General features: G+C 39.0%; 1 protein-coding gene across 2 annotated transcripts; it reads left to right on the plus strand.

The window, feature by feature from the left end:
* Positions 1 to 356: 356 nt before the first annotated feature.
* Positions 357 to 16,869, plus strand: prr7 (proline rich 7 (synaptic)). Of its 2 annotated transcripts, none has more exons than XM_087301841.1 (3): positions 357 to 686; positions 4,233 to 4,991; positions 9,525 to 16,869. In XM_087301841.1, exons 2-3 carry the CDS (start codon positions 4,691 to 4,693, stop codon positions 9,959 to 9,961), a joined length of 738 nt encoding a protein of 245 aa, XP_087157967.1. In that variant the 5' UTR covers positions 357 to 686; positions 4,233 to 4,690; the 3' UTR covers positions 9,962 to 16,869. The 2 variants fall into 2 exon arrangements, with proteins under 2 accessions (XP_087157967.1, XP_087157968.1); XM_087301842.1 differs by having other exon boundaries at positions 9,528 to 16,869.
* Positions 16,870 to 20,334: the final 3,465 nt, after the last annotated feature.

A 20,334-nucleotide genomic window follows, 5' to 3' on the forward strand; every position in this document is an offset into this window, starting at 1 on the left:
TGTTCCATTCTTCCTTTATTTTAGCATGTTCTGTATTATTTAAAATGTTATATCTTTATTGTTATTTTCCTACATTTTTAAGTAAATCACCATTTTACAGTATGTGTACATATATTTGAGAGCACCTTTAGAAGTCACAGTGAGAAGTTGAAACAACCCGAGAAGATAGTTGATGTAAAGTTCATAGGCATCACTTAATCAAACACTCACAACCGCATCATAAACTTGACCTAAATAAACACAACCAACAAGCGTATTCTGACACAACCGTGCCACTTCAAATGCTTTGTTCTACAAACAGTTAAAAAGGAGGAGCGATCATGTCAGTTTGTTTGGAAAGCCGTTATCCACAATTTGATACACAGAGTCCTCGTGAAGCAGCAGCTCATCGCGCGCGGAGCGCCAGTGTGGGTGTTTCATGACGCGCGCGCGTCAATTACAGGTGTCCATTAACCATCGCGCGCATCACGACCCTCGAGGAATTACGCGGAACACCAAACGCTTTCTGTTCATCCAGGTAAACATTAGTCAAGACACTCAAGAACACACTCATTTAGAGTCTGCTTATACCATCATGTGCCACTGACAACTACTGCAACTTTATTTGGACGGAGTCACGTCCCGTCTATTGAAATGGTGTCACGCGTCTGAAAATGAACTCATCGTGACTGGAAGACGCTTGACATGTAAGTACGAGCCTAAAGGAATATGTATGTGTTTCTGTTTAGATGTAAGCTGTAATAGGTATTGTGATAATGAGAGTATAGGATACGTTTAATAAAAGCACAGTAATTATTTTCATGCCCTTGAATGTTGTTGTTGTGTATGCTCTTCGTAATATACAGAAAATGTGTGTGTGTTTTTTGTCTGTCACTGCCTATTGCGCACATTTTTTCACAAGCATCACCCACCTGCAAGACTGCACATCATCACTGCTACAATAAACGTCGATTATTTATACTAGAATCATATTGTTTACTTATTTACAGCGATGATGTTTGGTTTCCAAGCATTGGGAATAAACAATTCTGTAGGCTGATTACAGAAAAAAAGCACATTCCTCTTTTGCTTTATAAAAACTGTTGTATTTTATCTTGATTATTTATTGAAAATAAATTTTTTAAGATAAAAAAAAAAACATTTCAATATACAGAAATAGAATGTGGTTTTCATATCAAACAGAGTATTATGCAATGCATTGCATCAATGACATTGTGTTGTTAATAGGGGGCATCACTGAGGTTAGGCAGAGTCACATTTTTTCCTCAGTAAAGTAACAGGTGATGAAATCCTTCTCCTCATTCATAGAGCTTGTGTTTAGCCCTCATGTTGTCTTAGAATTTTGTATACACCGTTTGACCGTTGGGTCAAAAATGACCCGCCTTCACTAAACCTCTAAAGCAGATCAATTTAATTTCAATCCTCAAATCTATTTTGCATAAAGAATCAACCTCATCTTCATCACAAATTAAATATCTAGGTTTTTCCTTATCATCAGTGTGGAGCTTTGGTCAATGTTTAGTCAGAGCATTAGTTTTTCACTGAAGTGTAGGGTATATTGTCTAATGCTAAAGGCACCTGCATAAGTCTTTAGCAAGACAGTATTCACAACAGCTAAAGCAGAGGATTCTTATTGTGTATGTTTGGGGGTCAGTGTGTTTTGTAGTGGGCATGTGTGTGCCAGTTGCTGTTATGGTGTAAAACATTGTTTTATTGATTGACCTTTAGGACAACTGTTCAGGGTTCATACGGTCATGGAAAACATGGAAAAGTCATGGAATGTTGACATGGCATTTTCCAAGCCTGAAAAGTTTTCGAAAAACAGAAAATCTCACAAAGGGTTGGAAAAGTCATGGAAACTAGTTTAACAAATATCTGTATACTGGAATTAGAGCTGCGCAATATTGGAAAAATCTGACATCATGGTGTTTTGTATTTCTGTGATTTATATTGCGATGTGAATACTTTTTCACCAGGTGATTTAACAGGTTTATTTGGATTGATTTTGGGGATTTTGTAGAGGAGTGAATCTCGAATAATATTTAATAAATAAATTGCAAGCATAGATAAATAAAATATAGTAAAGATATAAGTGAATTATAGTTTTCAGGTATTCAGGTACAGATATTGAATAAGCAACACTACATAGTCTTCATAGTATACTATTTAATCTTTATTAAAGTTATAAAAAACAGATGTTTTAAAATGTGAAATATGGAAATGTAACACAATCACAGGCCCTAAAGGGACAGTTCACTCAAAGATTAAAATGTACTTACTTTTTACTCACACTTGACTCCTTTCAATACTATAGGAGTTATTAAATTATATTCTGTTTGTGTTCAATAAAAAAAAGAAAACTCAGAAATGTTTGAAACAAGTAAAGGGTGTAATGAAAATGGCAAGTCATTTTTGGGTGAACTATCTCTTTAAAAATGCATACAGATGATAAACTTTTATTCCATTATGATTAAACCCTATATTAAACAATAATCCCAACATAGCATATCCTGCGTTGTGATTATTGCGGATGCACAAATTGCGATATCGATGCTGAAACGATATATTGTGCATATCAGTGGAGTGTAAGCATGATCAAAATAAATTTTACATAGATATAAAAACAAATTTAAGCAAAATAGATTGTTGCGTGTTCTATGATATGCTGGAATAAATTTGATCGTCATTGTTTTTCTTATTATTTACCATGTATATGTAGACATTGCATGAAACATTACGTCATAAAAATGTACTTGAAAGTTCTGGAAAAGTCATGGAATATTAGTAGTAAAAATGTGTGTATGAACCCTGACTGTTGTACTAGGGCTGCATGGAAAATATGACATTACGATATTTTGTTTTGTTGCGCTATATATAGTAATATCAATATATTTTTATCAGATGATTTAACAGCTCTTTTTGTAAAGATTTCACCTATTTAGATGGACTGGGATGATCAAGTCTTTTATGCAATAAATCTGCATAAACTATAATAAATTTGAAGCATGTAAATACAACAGAGCCAAAAGAAAAGTTAAATAAACAGTGCTTAACGGTTTTCTGGGGTGTCAAACAGTATTTAAGTAGAGAAATTAAGCAATAAAATGTATTATTGTCATTATTGCTATTATAAAAAATAGGTTTAATAATATCTTTATCTTTAAATCTTTAATAAACAATCTAATCCTGTGATATAACTTTTGCAGATACACACATTGTGATGTCAATGCTCAACCAATATATTGTTTAGCCCTATGTTGTACCATAAATCTGTATAGCTCTCATGAAAAGTTATACAGAAAAGCTATATATTTTTTGTAATGTTGGGGTCTTTTTAAAGAAAAAAAGATTAACAAAACATGGTTTAGGGTTGTTGTTCTGCTGTTAAAATGGTCATTTTTGACCTGTACATCAGCAGGAGGGTTAATAGAGTTCTCTGACAATTCTTCTATTCTGAATCACTATCAAGGTAGTTAGGTTTGTATGTTAAACAAAACCGAACAAATCAAAAAAGCAACCCCATCGCAGAAAACATTTCAGAATCAAATATTATGTATTGACTTATATTGGCAGGGATGTTACTCCAGTGTGAAACAGCTCTTTTAGTTCCTGCAGTTAATCTATAGGTTGTGTCCTCAAAGCATGACATAACTGTAGACGTTTTAAAGGCAGTGTTTAGATGACAACATTCAGAACGAACGCCAAAAAGAAAATGCCAGAGATGATGCAGAACAAAGATAAATCGTCTTTCTGAAGGTCACCAAGATCTGGATTGAGGCTTGAGAGATGTGAATGTGTGTAGGAAATAAAGTGTTTACTAGATCAGTTCACAGTACAGCAGAACTGGTTATGTAAGTTGTCTTACTCTTAGTCATAAAACGGCATATTTATTTGCCGGTATTCGAAAGCTGTGATTAACTTCCAAAAGAGGTGCAATGTTGAAAACCATCATTAATGTTCAAGCAGTCTTAAAATACATTAGTGTGTGAAAACTTGAGCGGTTGGCACTGTTTCCTTACGATGTTTCTGGAAAACTGTACTCCCTCACTCTCAATGTACGAAACTGATACTTACCCCCTAAAGTCATTGAGCGAGCTGTGCTTGAACAGCTGAGGTTAATTATAAAACTGGCCATTGTGTGAGAAATATTAAGGCTCTGTGTTTTGAAAATATAACAAGTTCATAACTTATGACGGTTGCCCCCTTCTATGTTCTTTCCCTTTGTTGAGCAGCGTGACTGCTGATGTCCTCTGGAGATCTAAAGAGCCCTGATCTGCTCAGCGGAGGATCACAACACAGGAGGAGACCTAGGCACTGTGAGACGTTAGCATTCCCTCATCGCACCAGCTGTCAGGAAAAGAGCATCTGCAGATATTCATCTTATTGTGAAAGAGTCCCTGGCGGACCTTTGGGAAGTGCCTCTTCAGTTTCACTTTTGCAATATATTGGACATTTTGTGCAATCAGGTCACTTTAATTACCTCTGGTTGGTGGGAAAGTTTAAAAAAAATTAGCTTTGGAGAGACTCTTAATGGTTTTATATGGCAAGATTCATAGAAATATGATAGCTATGGTCTGTTCATTTGCTCTGAGACTTGGTGCATGAACTCAACGTAAATCAGCAGGATTCCTGTAGACTTTAAACTTCCAACTGGATCCTGGAGGGCCCAAACTTTATCAAGGTGGTCATCATGGTGATGTCGCAGGGCACCTACACATTTTTGGCATGCTTTGCCGGCTTCTGGCTGATCTGGGCTCTCATTGTCATGCTTTGCTGCTTTTGCAGCTTTGCCCAGCGTAAGCTAAAGCGCAGGCGCGAAGAGAGGCTGAGGGAGCAGTGCCTGCGGGCATTGGAGATGGAGCCTCTGGAGTGCACCAGTGGAGGATATCCTCCCAGAGAGCCCCCTCAGTTCTGCCCACCACTTCAAATGTTGTCTCCTCAGCTGCCTGTAACACACACTCTTCCTCAGGCAAACTGGACCGTCCCTGAAGGTAGGATGTTTAAACAAGTTTAGTCATCCAGTGCAATTTAATCTGCAATCAGGGGTATGTGGAATACTGTAATTGTAGTGCAAGATGGCATAGTTGTTTTTACATTTATATTTGCAGAAGCAAACTGTCTATTTTCAAAAGACCATGCTTCAAAGATCCCTTAAAATCAGAATGTGAGTTTTTGGTTGTTAGACTTCTTTTTTTTTTTTACAATCTAGCAATCTAAAAAAAAGCTCCAGACCTTCGACAAATATTTGAAAGAGTCCTTCTCCAACTACAGGTTAGTTGGAAATTCTATTTCATTGGGACATGAATGTGTCCTTTACCAGCTTTCAAAATTATTTTACTGTTTCTTTTCATTTGTACTTATGAATATATGAAATCATATGGTTTTTATATTGGTTTTAGTGTTTTTTTTTTTTTACTATATTTACCTTTCTTACTCTTATCTGTCTTAGTGGTTTTAAGCTACATCCAGCAACTCAGCCCAGTCCTTCAACCTGTCCTGGCTTAGTGCTCTATGCCTTGCATTCCTTTTTTTTTAATTTATGTACATTTACCCCTTATGCTAATGCTGTGTAGGATAGGTAAAGGGTGTTCAATCTTGTTCCTGGAGGTTCTCTAGTGCTGTTTCTTAATATGCGTTCTTCTTGCGTCCTCCTGTTCTCGTGCAACGTCATCATCAGCTGCCAAAGTTCAGTTCCAGTACTCAAGACCGCAAGAACAGAGGATGCGTGAAACTTCCCGGATGTGTTCTTCATATCGAGGACGCACCGATGCTGACTTGAGCACTGATCTCACTCATATCAAATCCCATGATTTCCCAGAAGAATTTTATATAGGTTTATTATTAAAGCTCAGAGATGTAACTTATTCACCTCAGGAGTTTCCCTAAAGGAAACAGTGAAAATTAACATTACCATGGACATCTTAATAAAGGAATAAACACATTAAGGGTGTTTGTTTGCCGAAATTTGCATAAAAATCTATTTTATTTATATTGTGCAAAGTATATTTATAAAGTTTTTATGCACAGTATATATTTTGAAAAGGGGAAAAACAGTAAATCGTTGTATGAAGGCTGTAATGTTTAAATAATATTCTATTAAAAACATGTGAAGGTCATGTGACCATCAGGAAGAACGCAGCATCTCATTTCTCACGGGACGCGTTCTCTGTTCTCGCGGTCTCCTGAGTTCATTCTTCCGAGGACACCTGGCAAGACTGCTCTCCACAAGAACGCAAGTCCGTTCTTGGAATTGAGAAACAGCCAGTTTCTAGTGAATCTTAAGACCTTGACCAGCTGATTCAGATCTGCTTAATCAGGGAAGGTGCTTAGTTCTCCAAGACAGTTTGCACTCCTCTGTGCTTGATTGTATAGGAATCAAAGCACATTACAATCTACAAACCTAAAGGCTTTGTAAAGTTGCCCAGACAGAATCAAAATTTGTCTTGAGGAACAGTACATTTCAGCAGAATAATTATCTTAAATAGATATTTTCATACTCTGCTACACAAGCAACTCCTTTGTTACAGTACATGTTATTAATAAAATGATCATGATGTGATTCAACACTGTTTATCAAGCTGCAAAGACCGTTCATCTCTTAAGAGCTGTACCAGTGTAAACATGCACACCTCACACAATGTTGACAGCTCAGGCTACATTCTTTCATGTATGACATGGTAACAGTAAGACTTGTGTGGGTGTTGTGTAGGCAGACGAGTACAGCACTGAGCTAGCAGCAGCTAGAGCTGGGCTAATCATGTGCTTTGGCAGACAGGCAGACTGCCAGGGATGGTGGATCCCTGGGCATGGGTGAAGAATGTCCCTTTAAACCTGTGCCAAACCCACAGGATGGATGACCACACATTAAAACAGGGCCTGAGTAATAAGTCAGCTCATAAAAGAGCAAGAGTCAGAAAGAATTATACCCTTAAGGGGAATTCTGTATCACTTTACAACAACAAGCTTATTCCCTGTGATGCCGTGTGGACATGGGAAAATTGAGTCTTTGATATGATCTGTAATTGTAAAGAATTTCTCATGATTTATTGATTTATTTTTTTTATTTGGTCCCCAAAAGTGGCTCCAGCTAACTCAAGCTTGTTTTAGGTACAATGGCCTGATTAATTTCATGTTGTATTGCAAAACACGTTAATGAAATGGGATATGTTTAAGCTTAGATACAGATTTAATTGTTTGGTTAGACATTACTGTGGATTGAGGGGTTAGAGGTAGAGACAACTGTGTAACATTACATGAAAGAATCTGTGGTCATGAAATTGTACCAGCTTTCAAATAAAACCTAAACAATACCAACACAAATAAACAATTGAATTAAATTATGTGTAACAGCAATTGAATTGAATTTCCCAGAGATGGGTTGCAGCTGTAAGGGCATTCGTTGCGTAAAAACATGCTGGATAAGTTGGTGGTTCATTCCGCTGTGGCGACCCCAGATTAATAAAGAGACTAAAATGAAAAGAAAACGAATAAATGAATAGCAATTGAATGATACAAGGAGAAAGTACTAAGTTACTGAAATGTAATTATCACAGCAAGAAGGTCTAAAGGCATGTGGTATAGGCGAATTGGATGAACTGGTCTTATTGGCTGTAATATATGAGTTTGTGTGAATGAGAGAGGGTATGGGTCTTTCCCAGTACTGCTGGAAGGGCATCCACTACATAAAACATATGACGACCCCTGATAAATCAGCGACTAAGCCAAAGGGAAATTAATGGAATAAACTGTAATGTAGATCACATTAATTTGAACACATTAAAAATACAAAGCATCATTTTACAAATTACATAATGTGTCGCTATACTCTTAACAACTCATGATCATACACAAACAGACTTTAGATCTCATGATAATGCATGACACTGCATGACAAAAGAAAACGTGTTTAAAGGGTGGTGACTGAATTACAGTCTGATAATTGAAAATGATTGTCGTTGGTCATAATACACTATAAAACTTTCTGTGTAGTCATTGAACAAATCTGTTGACAGGCTCTGACTTTTACAACACTGTGACTTCCAATCTGGACAAAGGTTGCATGGTAAATATCAACCTTATATGTGTCACTGTGAACACCATTGAACAACAACCTAGAAGCCTGCAAGAATGTCCGACCCAGTTGCTAGGGATTCTGGGCCTTCTGTACATGTTTCTGCTCTGGGTTCTCTCTCTAATTATCACAAATTTGCGAAAGTTGGTTTTGGGCCCCCCAGTCTCCGCTGTGGGCGCCTCCGAGCCTCTGGTCTCTCTGTCCCCCTTTTCACCATTTGTGACACCCCTGGCCCAACCTACTGTACATGAAAGCAACATTCTTGCCACCAAGGACACTCCTTACAACCACCCAGTATGTTTTAGTAACTCGCAAACAGCAACTTAGTTTAGCACCACTCAAATTGTCTTCAAATTGGGTTTGCATTACAGGTCAGGATACGCTGCCTTGATTTGCTGCAATCCTATATCTGAACACGTGATAATTAGGAAGAATCTATAATTGAAGTTCTACCCTAATGCACTGCTAGCTCTTAAGGCTGATTTATACTTCTGCTACGGCACTGACGCATAGCCGTTCGCCGTGGCCGTCGGTGTCACTGACGTGCACCTCTCAAAAAATGTAACTACACGTTGCAACAACGCGTAGCGCTAGCTCTGTGATTGGTCAGCTTGGTAGCGCTGACGAGTCTGGGCGGGACAGAGAGCCGCGCGAATGGCGCGAGCGATTGTTTACAAGTGTGGAGTCCCGTTAAGGAGCTCTGGATGGAAAGTTTTGTTCTGTGTTTACCACATAGTTAAAGTTGTTGCACGTCCGCCGGTTCCTGCATCAAAATTAGCGAATTTGAGTCAATTGTACATCCAGGAAGTGTTCAGGAAAAGCAAAACTGCACCGAAGAAACTCGACACAGAGGAACATTTACACCTCACTGCCATCTAGCGTTTCAGAAGTGTTAATTCAGACCAACAGAGACAGCGCGCAGAAGTATAAATGCACAGCTACGCGTGTTGCCTGCGCCGTGGGTTATGCCGGTCACTAGACACAGAAGTATAAACCAGGCTTTAGGACTTAAAGGTTCCTCCTCATTTGTCTTTCATCTTCCATTCTAGCCAAAGCACAGATGATAGGGGGTGAAAACACTGCCTTGTCACAGCCAAATGCATTCTTATCTCCGACCTCAATGTGCTGGTTTATCACTTCCTCCACAGGAAAAAAATCTATCCTGGCTTTCATCTAGGAACGAGAGGTGACCTTGAAGGAAATGATAAAAGCCTCAAATCTTCCACCCTCTCCTGATAAAATATATCAAGCCCTCATTTATTTTCTCTGATAACTTCATGCATACGTTGTTTACCTGATAAGCCCTGTGATTGCTTATGTTTAACGATGTCTGGGCTGACTTGGTAAAAGAAAGGACTGCAATATATTGGGGTCATAAAGCATTAGTGTGAAGGACTTTGCATGTCTTGCATGTTTGCAGTGTTACTCCTTTATAAACATTTTTTTTTCTCAGCAGACACAGATGTCTTTGGAAAACCTCCTTGCTATGAAGAGGCTGTATTGATGGAGGACCCACCACCACCTTACAGTGAGGTTCTGGCTGACCCCAGAGGAGGAACTTATACCAAACCTGCATCAAGTTCCTCAAGGGAGCACCAGGAATCTGAGACCAGCAAGATGGCTCCTGTGACCGTATTTCCAGAATGTGGCTACTCTTCCCTCATACGTCTACCTTCAGCCAGACGCTGGGACTCTCTGGGGCACCTCCTGTCCAACATGGACCTCAATCACAACAACCTGCCGGTCGAGCCACAGGCCTCTGCAATTGCTACCATGCCTCGCGAGGGCCGGACTCACACAGACATAGGTTTGCGGGGGCTCCAAAGTCTGGATCAACACTATGGGTTGCCCACCGCTTTTCCCCTTTTGGGTCGAAGCACAGCAGTATGAGCCCACAAAAATAGACCTACTGACCACTTTCTAAAATGAACGCGCTGGATGCTGAGTCATATGTGGTCAGAAATGTCTGCCAGAGGCATTTTTGGGAGCAGAATCAGTTCAGGATGATTCAGCTTTGTTCAGGGGTTCATTTGCGGATCCATCATCCTTGCTTTTCTCTCCGTCCTCCTTGTTGCTCTCTGTGGCATCTCCGCCTGATGCAGAGCAGCAGCTATTATGTGAATGCTGTTGCCATGGCTCCCGGGAGCTGTCTGCAGCCCACCAACGCCTCGCCCCTCACATCCTCTCTTCTTCCTTTCTCATCTGTGGCTCACTGATATAATACAAATGACATTTCAAACCCTGTCTTTGTGAAACAGGGTAAAACACAGAAGTGCGACACAGAGAAATGACAGTGATTGGTCCGTACTGTAGCAACACAATGCTGCTCAGCTGTACAAAAATGTCATTTTACATTCTGGAAAACAATACCTGGCATAGCTTTCTGGATTTTGTTCCAGTTTCTTTCTTGGGAAGAAGTATGAACTTTGGGGGTGGCAAAGCTTCAAAGCAAACACAATTTTTCCTAAAAAGGAAGTTGCCTGAAGATTACATTTTTTTCAAACATGACCATAGTGTTCGATGGAGAAAGATGTCTCAACTTTTAATACATTAGAGATGATGCGGGTACACTGAAGAACTGCCTTTAAAGGTGCTTTCACACTTTTAGCACTTTTGGTCCGCACCCAGGTTCGTTTGACGTCAGAGTTCAGTATGTTTATCTAGTGTAAACAATGTCTTCTGAACTCGGGTGCGCACCCGAGAACCATACCTGAGTCCGCCTGAAAGAGGTGATCTGGGGTATTGTTTGCGCAAACTATGGTCCGGTTAACTTCTTATATGACTGCAATCGTATCAAATAATGGAAGTGAACCGCCAAATGTAAAACAAACAGACATTTTGTTTTTGGAAATGAAAATTGCGTTGATGTCAGAACCCAACATCAAGCCAACGCCAACGTCCAACATCTGATGATGTTACAGCTTGAAGTTGTGTGAATGTTACCACTATGACATCTATTAGATGTTTGATTTTGTTTGCCATACCTGCCGACTAAGTCAGTATTTAACGTCAACATGATGTTGGTTTAATAAGTTGGCTCGACATTGGATATTGGTCACTTTCCAAGACAACCTAAAATCAACAAAACATCAACGTCATTTTACATCATCATTGGATGTCAAAATAACATTCCAGATTGATGGTCCATCTGAAAGAGGTGGTCTGGGCTATTGTTTGCGCAAACTCTGGTCCGGTTAACTTCTGATATGAATGCAATCGTACCAAACAATGCAGGTGACATTAAAACAAGTATTAAATGAAGTAACTTTAAAACAAACTTTAGTTTTTATAACGTTCAATCATGTGTGTATGTCTGTGTTTCACGAACTGTACCTTGGTGACTAGCGGGACTGAACCAGGGCAAACACAATGATAATGTCTGCTTGTCTCCTCCAAAAATGTCTTCTGCAGACATCACATTATGTTCTGAATGTATTTGATATTTTTTAGCAGATAGACGAAAGCGGCTCTCTGTAAGTTAGCAAAACCAAAACATTTAATAAAACAAAACGACTGTGATGTTTCCATTTTGGCGCCTTTGCTTACATGGATGTAATCAAGCAACAGCTGTACACACAACAGCAGCTTGATGACGCAACCGCACTGGGGTTCAGAAGGAAAAAAGACAATGTGAACACAAACCAGCCGAGAAGGTGGCAAGGGGGGGACATTCGAACTTGGGTTCGGACCAGGCAATCGACCCAAGTGTGAAAGCACCCTAAAGGATCACTCTACTTATTTGAAAATAGGCTTGTTTTACAACTACCTTAGAGATAAACAGTTCACTTTTACTATTTTTGAATCTTGTGAGAGCCTTTTAGGTTAGCTTAGCATAAATAGTTGAATCAGACTAGACCAGGGATGGGCAAACTTGATTCTCGAGGGCCGGTGTCCCTGCAGAGTTTTGTTCCAACACTAGTCAAATACACCTGAACAAACTAATCAGTGTCTTCAAGATCACTTGAACTCTATAGGGAGGTCTGTTTGAATAGGGTTGGAGCTAAACTGTGCAGGACACCGGCCCTCCAGGACCGAGATTACCCACCCTTGGACTAGACTATTAGCATCTGAGTCAAAAATGAAAAATGAAGTTTTGATAATTTTTTAATTTAATGCTTGATTTCCTTGCACCTGCTGCAGCCATTGTACAACAACAATGTTCCTTGATTGTTACACTGGAAAGAGTGTAGTTCCTAGCTAAATCAGCTTTTGTTTTCAAGAGTTCACACTTAACTTTTCAAACGCCGACAGAAGCGCCAGCCAATCAGATCGCTGTATGCAAACACACCAGCTCAGACAGTGGCCTATTGCTGTATGAATTTCATTGGCTGACGCTTCTATGACAATTGCTTTAGCCCCAACTTCAGACACGCCTTCAGTCAAGCGTTGACGCTGAAGCCCCGTGTGGATGGGGCGTTAGCTGATGATTGATAATAAAGCGTGTTTGGCATGCTGTTCCGGGCGAGAACCCTGAGCTCAGGATATCCTTGATCTTGGAGCTTCCTCCCGTTTGAAAGTTGAGTGGGAAGTTTGAGCTCAGGTAAGTCTCCTGCTTATGAACGTGCTGGGATATATCTGGCTAAGAGTTGTCTTAAGATGTTACTTTGGAGTAATCAATTTACTTATGGTGTATGTCTTTGGACGGTGGGAAGAAACCGGGAAACCCTGGGAAAACTCACACAAGGATGGGAAGAACATGCAAACTACACACAGAAATGCCAACTGGCTCGGTGAGAGGTCAAACCAGCGGCGTTCTTGCTGTGAGGCAACAGTGCTAACCACTGGGCTGCCGTGCCACCCTATCAGGAGAAGGGAAGGAGTATGGGTGGAAGTGAGGATTCTTTAAGACGAAGATGACTGAAGTGGGGAAATTGGTTATTTATACTGAGTCAGTATTCATCTGATTGGTGCAATATACAGAGCTCATACGGTACCAGCCATGTTCAATCATAATCACGTGATCCTCTTGAAATTACTTTATGAATAAACCGCATTTATTTCCCTTCGGTTTTAGTACACAATGTACGGTAACTACCTAAGAATCAAGCTTTAAATAGGAAAAATATCAAAACTTTTTGGTCATTTTGAGTGAGATGCTTAATGTCTACTCTGATTCAAAGATCTATGCTAGGCTCAGCTAAAATTGCTCCCACCAGATTTAAAATGGTAAAATTCTGGGGGATTTGTTAAATGAGCCTATTTTCAAAAAAGTTGAGTGTTCCTTTAGTTTCATGTCAAAAATACTAAAAATACTTGTCTTTTTTATGGATACAAGATGTCTGTATGGATAAGGATTTTTTTTAAATAATAATAAATCCATCCTCTTAAAGTGCTCCTCAGATTGATAGCACCTTGTTTGTGATGACCTGTGAATGGGATTTGTCAACATTTCATGCACACATGGGATTTGTGGCAATTATTTAACAAATCACGTTCATATACTGGTGCTTCTCCGAGATCTCTTCTCCGACTGAATTGAATCTCTTTTTGCCAGGCAGTTTTTTTCTTCTTCTCATCATCAGTGTGGTGATTGCTACATTGTGAAAATGCTTGATTTAATTTTTTCCTTTTAATGCCATCATTTTATCATGTGTCTCCATGCCCTTAAACTATTCTACCTCAGTCCATCTAATGGCGTGCCATTGTCAGCTTCACCACATATAACTCTGCTTTCATGCATGCGCTGAATGCTTTCAAATGACATTTGATTAAAATAAGCTCCATTTTGGAAATGTGAAAAAAGCAATTAGCTGCAAATGTGGGCAAACGTTCAGCACAATGCTTTTACTACATCATAGTGATGTCCTTTGGTCCATTTTATTCAATGGCACAGCCATTTTAGACTACTGGAAAATAACAACAGCATAAAGGGATTGTACTTCCCACATTATATGAAGACAATATGTAAGGTATTGTTCAATGCTTTAATAATAACCTGTGCTGGGTAAATTACACAATAGCAGGATTAAATAATGTTCCCATGTGAAAAGAATTTAAAATGAAGAATGAATGTGCATACATTGCCCTGATGGATTCTTCTGAAAATGTTGAGATGAAAAATGCGAACTAAATCAATGCGTCTGTTAGAAATAACTATACTTAAAAGGACAGTTCACCCTTAAATGAAAATTTTCTCAGTTTACTGACCGTCAATTGGTTCCTTCCATGCCTTTATAGGTTTTTTTTCCCTGTTGAACACAAATGAAGATATTTGAAAGAATTTTTGAACCAGCGCAGCATACACAGGACGTCAACATGACGGATTGATTTTGTACCCCAACGTCGTTGGACATTGCTTTTTGTGTGGATATAAAAAAATTGCATTGATGTCAGAACCCAATGTCATGTCGGCGTCAGTATATTACATCGGACAGACATTGCATTTTGTTTACTTTCCAACGCAACCTAAAAAACAACAAAATATCAAAGTCTAATGATGTTACAGCTTGACGTTGTGTGGACTTTACCACTATGACGTCTATCAGATGTTGGATTCTGGTTGCCATAACTGACAAATAAATGTCAGTATTTAATATGAATGTGACGTTAGTTTAAGATGTTGGCTTGACGTTTGGACTTTCCAACACAACCTAAAATCAACAAAACATCAACGTCATTTCATGTCGTTATTGGACGTCAAAATAACATTGCCCTTAGATGCTGGTGACAAATCTAACCTAAAATTAACGTCTTATGACATTGTGTGTCTGCCGGGAGTAACCAAAGCTGCGGTTACTCTAGAGTTTGTTTGTGCGAAATTCTGTTGTACAACGCTGCAAAAAGGGGCAGGATTAAGCAAGATTAATAGACATTTAAAAAAGCGAGCGGTTGCTCCATGTTTAAAATTTTTGTCCAGAGAGGTCGTGATTTGATCTTTGATTGGTCTCACGCAGTCTAGTGATGCGATTTCGCAGGTCAGAGTTCACCCAGCTTGAACTTTGCACCACAGCAACCTGCGAAACTTAACGCATGACCCTGCGTTTCCAGTCTGAGGCATTCGTGTGCGTATGAATGGAAGTCTATGGGAGGAAAAGCCCAGTGTGACCGCAGCTTTAAAAAGCAAGCGATTGCTCCATGTTTTAAATTTCTGTCCAGAGAGGTCATGGGCTCTATTTTGACGGTCCATGCGCAAAACGAAAAGCGCAGGGCGCAAAAGCTTTCAGGGCGTGTCAGAATCCATGTTTGCTAATTTAAGGACGGGAAAATCCGCTTTGCGCCGTGGTGCATAGTCTAAAAGGGTTGAGTTTATTTTCTTAATGAGTTATAGTGGTGTTTTGAGAATAAACCAATCAGAGTCTCATCTCCCATTCCCTTTAAGAGCCAGCTGCGTCGCGCCATAAGCGCATTTGCTATTTACAGGACGTAAAGTAAGTGGAAGTGGAAAAACTGAGCATTTTCACAAGCAAACAGTTAACAGTTAAAAGTTTTTTTTTTAACAGAAAACAGTTAAACAGAGCATCTACCGTGCAAGAATGAGAGATAATCTACTTTCACTTTAACTCTTGGATAGGGAAACCTTTACGCACAGACATCAATTAGCCTATAAATAATTAATTTTGTTTGTTAAGCGCAAATATTCGTTTCAAAACTATTTCGAATTTCATGTTTTGATTCTCGGTTGGTCTCACGCAGTCAAGTAATGCGATTTCGCAGGTCAGAGTTCACCAAGCCTAAAGTTTGCACTGCAGAAACCTGCGAAACTTGATTCATGACCCCGCGTTTCCGGTCTGATGCATTCGCAAGTGTATGAATAGAAGTCTATGGGAGGAAAAGCCCAGTGTGACCGCAGCTGAATTTCGAGAGTAGCATGTGATAGAAATTGATCGCGACTGGTCTCTCATCTGTAATCAGTAATAATTCAATCAGATTGATCCAAGCCTACATTAAATAGACCGATTTCACCCTCCTGCCTTTTTTTCATTTTGGAAGAATCCCCCTTCCACGCCACACTGCAAAAAATGATTTACTTAGATTCAAATTCAAATATCTAAACATTCTTAAATCAGAATTTTCCAAACAAGCAAAACATAGTCTTGATTTCAGAAATGATATGACAAAATTAAGTGAGTTTTTCCTTAAAACAAGCAAAATAATCTGTCGATGGGGTAAGTAAAATAACCTTATGTCAAAAGGAAAAACAAGGTTATTTTGCTTACCCCGTTTTGCATGTTTTGCTTGTCTCAAATTCTTCTTGATTTAAGAATTTGGATATTTGGATTAGAAAGAAGACAAAAGGTCTAAGTAAGAAAAGCAGTTTTATGCAGTGCATTTCCTCCTTTACTAAGGGAGCTCTTGAGACCTACCTGATCTTGGACCCCATTACATGCTAAAAGATCTGTCGGGAGACCTGGGCTCAATTATCTCCGAGCTCTGGGTTTTCTCCTGGCCCTGGGACAGCATGCCAAATCTGCTAATAGCATCAAGCAATATCTTAGTGTGAACTCCTGAAATGACTTCTCTTGTGTTCAACAGAACCCCCCCATACCCCCCCCCCCCCCAACTCAATCGTGTTTGTCACGAGTGAAGCGTGAGTAAATGATGACCGATAGGTGAACTATCCCTTTAAACGTCCAAATATTGATTAATTCAGGGATTTATTTTTTGCACAGTGATTGCATTTAAATCATTCAAAGACAATCAATGAATGTAATGCACCTTAATGTCATGTCATGGAAAGACTTGTACAATAGGTTACACAACTACTCACAATCATGTAATGACAGCCTCAAAACCCTTCCTCTGTAAACAAATCAATAGTAAAGTTTGGATTTATTCATTAATATAGCTGTTTAAAATCTGCTTGGACCCTGTGTTTCTTCATTTTTTTGGATATTGGGTTACATCACTATAGACAGGGACGTAAACTGTCCTCAATGTGCCAGCAATGTGTTGCTAAGCGACCGTAGCAGAGCCGCGTGAATCTGTTTGCATAGATGAAGTGAGCAGCTCTGTCACTGCTCTGGTACACAGCCTTCTCACATCCACTATGATAAGTGGACTACAAATTAGCATATATGAGGCATATCATGTGCCAAATATACCCCATTTGTGTCATTTTCAATGAAAGCCGTCATCAATAGGCTATGGTCTATCAATCAACAAGGTCTGTGTGCGTAAATCTCTTTCCAGTCTCCATTTAGATGCTATTTTGTCGCAATCTTGACACCAAATTTACAGTCCAGGTTTTCTTTCTCCGTCACTGGACAGACTGTGAATGGCAAACTGTGGAAGTTTATCATGTTCATGTAGCATGCAGAGTGTGCTTGTATGAGTGTGCAGACAGAGTAATCGGAGCTGTAATTTATACACTGTAAAAACCTAATTACTAAACAAATATTCAATCGAGAAGCATTCTCTAGACACAAAAATACTGTTTTGTTTTCAGAAATGTCAAAACTAAGTAGGGTTTTTCCTAAAAAAAAAAGGTTAAAGAAATATTTTAGCTATAAACCAAAAAAAAAATATTACTTGGCCCTTTGACAGAATATTACAGTTTTTCTCAGACGCTTTGGTGCATTTCTCACAACACTATTTACATTTGCACAACAGTTAATGCAAACTGCAAAACAATTAGTGCAAATTGCAAAACCTAGCTGATAACCTGCAAAAGTGCATCACTTGCTCAAAATAGATAGTTCATTCCTCAAAAGCAAGTACTGATGTAAATCAAAGTGTCAGTGTCATCAAAATGAAAAGCCATGACACCATTGTTTATGAACAAAATAGTCAAATGGCTTAGTCATGTTTTCATTATGACACTTTACTCTACATTTTTTCAATGCAAAAAAAAGTCTGATTTTGGTGACACTTGCAGAAAATGCTCAAGACAGCACTGTATACTATTTGCACAGCCATTTGAAAACTACAGTAAAGTTGGACATCACTGCATTTAGTAAGGTATCTGAGTACAAGACACTGAATATGTATGTTTCACATTTTTACTGCACATGCTCTTTACAATCCGAATTTATTCCCGGCATTGTGCAAAAGAATAAACACACCCATATTTACAACAAACATAAACACCCTTTGGGTAGAGCTGGGCACAACTGTAAACAATATTGCAGTACATATTGGAACTGAACCTACAACATAAACAGGTCTGTAAATCATTCATCAAATTGTTCAATTTTAAAGACATTTTCAGGAAAATAAAGATTAAATTTTATAAAGTTTGCTTGACCGATTTTGACATCAAGTTCAACATTTTTTTATGTAATGACTCAAGTGATGAAACGAGGACTATTAGTTTTATATTGAATGACTATTCAGCATTTACAAGTTTAGTTCATTTTGACTGACATGACATAAGCAAATTAATGTTCTAAACAGCAGAGAGTTGTATGAAAGCAATTGATGCATGTCCAAAAGTATCTGCAATTTGTTGAAAGGAATGAGAAACTGCTACTAGGATGTGCACAAATCACTAATTGTTTTGAGAAATGCATGACCTGTTGTGCAAATGTAAATAGTCTAGAGAGAAATGCACCAAAGCGACTGAGAAAAACTGTAAGCTTGTTTTAATTACAAAAAACTCAATTTTGACCTGATTTTTTTTTGACAAAAAAAATAATTTTTTATTTGTCTGGAACAGTGGTTCACAAAGTGGGGGTCAGGACCTCCCAGGAGTCATGGGACAATGAGATGGGGTCGCTTGGCGATTTCCAAAAATCTAATTAATTTCATTAAACAATTAGAATTATGGGGCAGCACAGTGGCGCAGTGGGTAGCACAATCACCCCACAGCAAGAAGGTCACTGGTTCGAGCCCTGGCTGGGTCAGTTGGCATTTCTGTGTGGAGTTTGCATGTTCCCGTGTTTGTGTGGGTTTCCTCCAAGTCCTCTGGTTTCCCACACAGTCCAAAGACATGTGGTGTAGGTTAATTGGGCAGGCTAAATTGTCCGTAGTGTATGAGTGTGTATGGATATTTTCCAGTGATGGGTTGCAGCTGTGTAAAACATATGCTGGATAAGTTGGTGGTTCATTCCACTGTGGCGACCCCAGATTAATTAAGGGACTAAGCCAAAAAGAAAATTAATGAATAATAATAAACATAAAAAAACAACAACATGCAAATAAAATCCATCAGCTTTTTTTTGCAACCCCTGGAGTGATTACGTTAAATTAAAAAGACAGCAACAGCATCAGATGCAGCAGATTGATTTTATGGCACCAGGGTAAACTTTGACACCTTTAAGGTGCTCGCGTACGTTAACAATACATACAGAAAATAAATTTATAAATAGACTTGGGCCTTTTGGTACTATGTGTGTGCCGTGGTGTGCTAGGTTTATACACTACCTGACAAAAGTCTTGTCGTCGATCCCAGTTGTACGAGCAACAAATAATATCTTGTCTTCTAGTCGATCACATGGAAAAGTGGCAGAAGGTCGGTTATTATGATGAATCATCTGTTGAGCTGCATCCCAATCATCACAAATACTGCTGAAGAGCTATTGGAACCCCCATGGACCCAAGATTCTCACAAAAATCAGTCAAGTTTGATAAATAAAAATCATGGTTTGGGGTTACATTCAGTATGGGTGCGTGCGAGACCTGCAGAGTGGATGGCAACTTCAACAGCCTGAGGTATCAAGACATTTGTGCTGCCCATTACATTACAAACCACAGGAGAGGACAAATTCTTCAGAAGGCTAGCACTCCTTCTCCAGGTGCTCCAGGATTGGCCAGCCCAGTCACCAGACATAAACATTATTGAGTGTGTCTGGGGTAAGATGGAGAAGGCATTGAAGATGAATCCAAAGGATCTTGATGAACTCTGGGAGTCCTGCAATAATGCATTTTGAGTCATTGCAAGGATGTATGGATGCCGTCCTCCAAGTTCTTGGGAGTTATACTCAACATTATTTTCCCACTTCACCATGACTTTATATTCTATACTGTACATTATTTCTGTTATGTGACAAGACGTTTGTGTAAGCAAAGTCAGACCTTTCTGTCCTTATTAAATCATTAAAAATCAAAGCATGATCATACTTTATTTTGGTAAAATAAAAGGTAGTGTATATTTATAACCACCTCTGAGAATATTTGGGGTCACGAGTCACTGGCATTGTTACTTTGGGGGTTGCGGGCTAGAACATGGCTGCCCAGCCTTTTTCGTATGAAGGGCCAAAAACCAAATATCACTGATAGCCAAAGGTAAATATAGCAAACTAAAGAAAAAACTGTACAAAAGCACGAACACATCTCTCTTAATTGGGTGCTCAACCAAAACCGCAAAAAATGCAAATTAAATGTAA

Source organism: Danio rerio, chromosome 21 (genome assembly GCF_052040795.2).
Source record: "Danio rerio strain M-AB ecotype USA chromosome 21, GRCz13ab, whole genome shotgun sequence".
Lineage (NCBI taxonomy): Eukaryota > Metazoa > Chordata > Actinopteri > Cypriniformes > Danionidae > Danio > Danio rerio.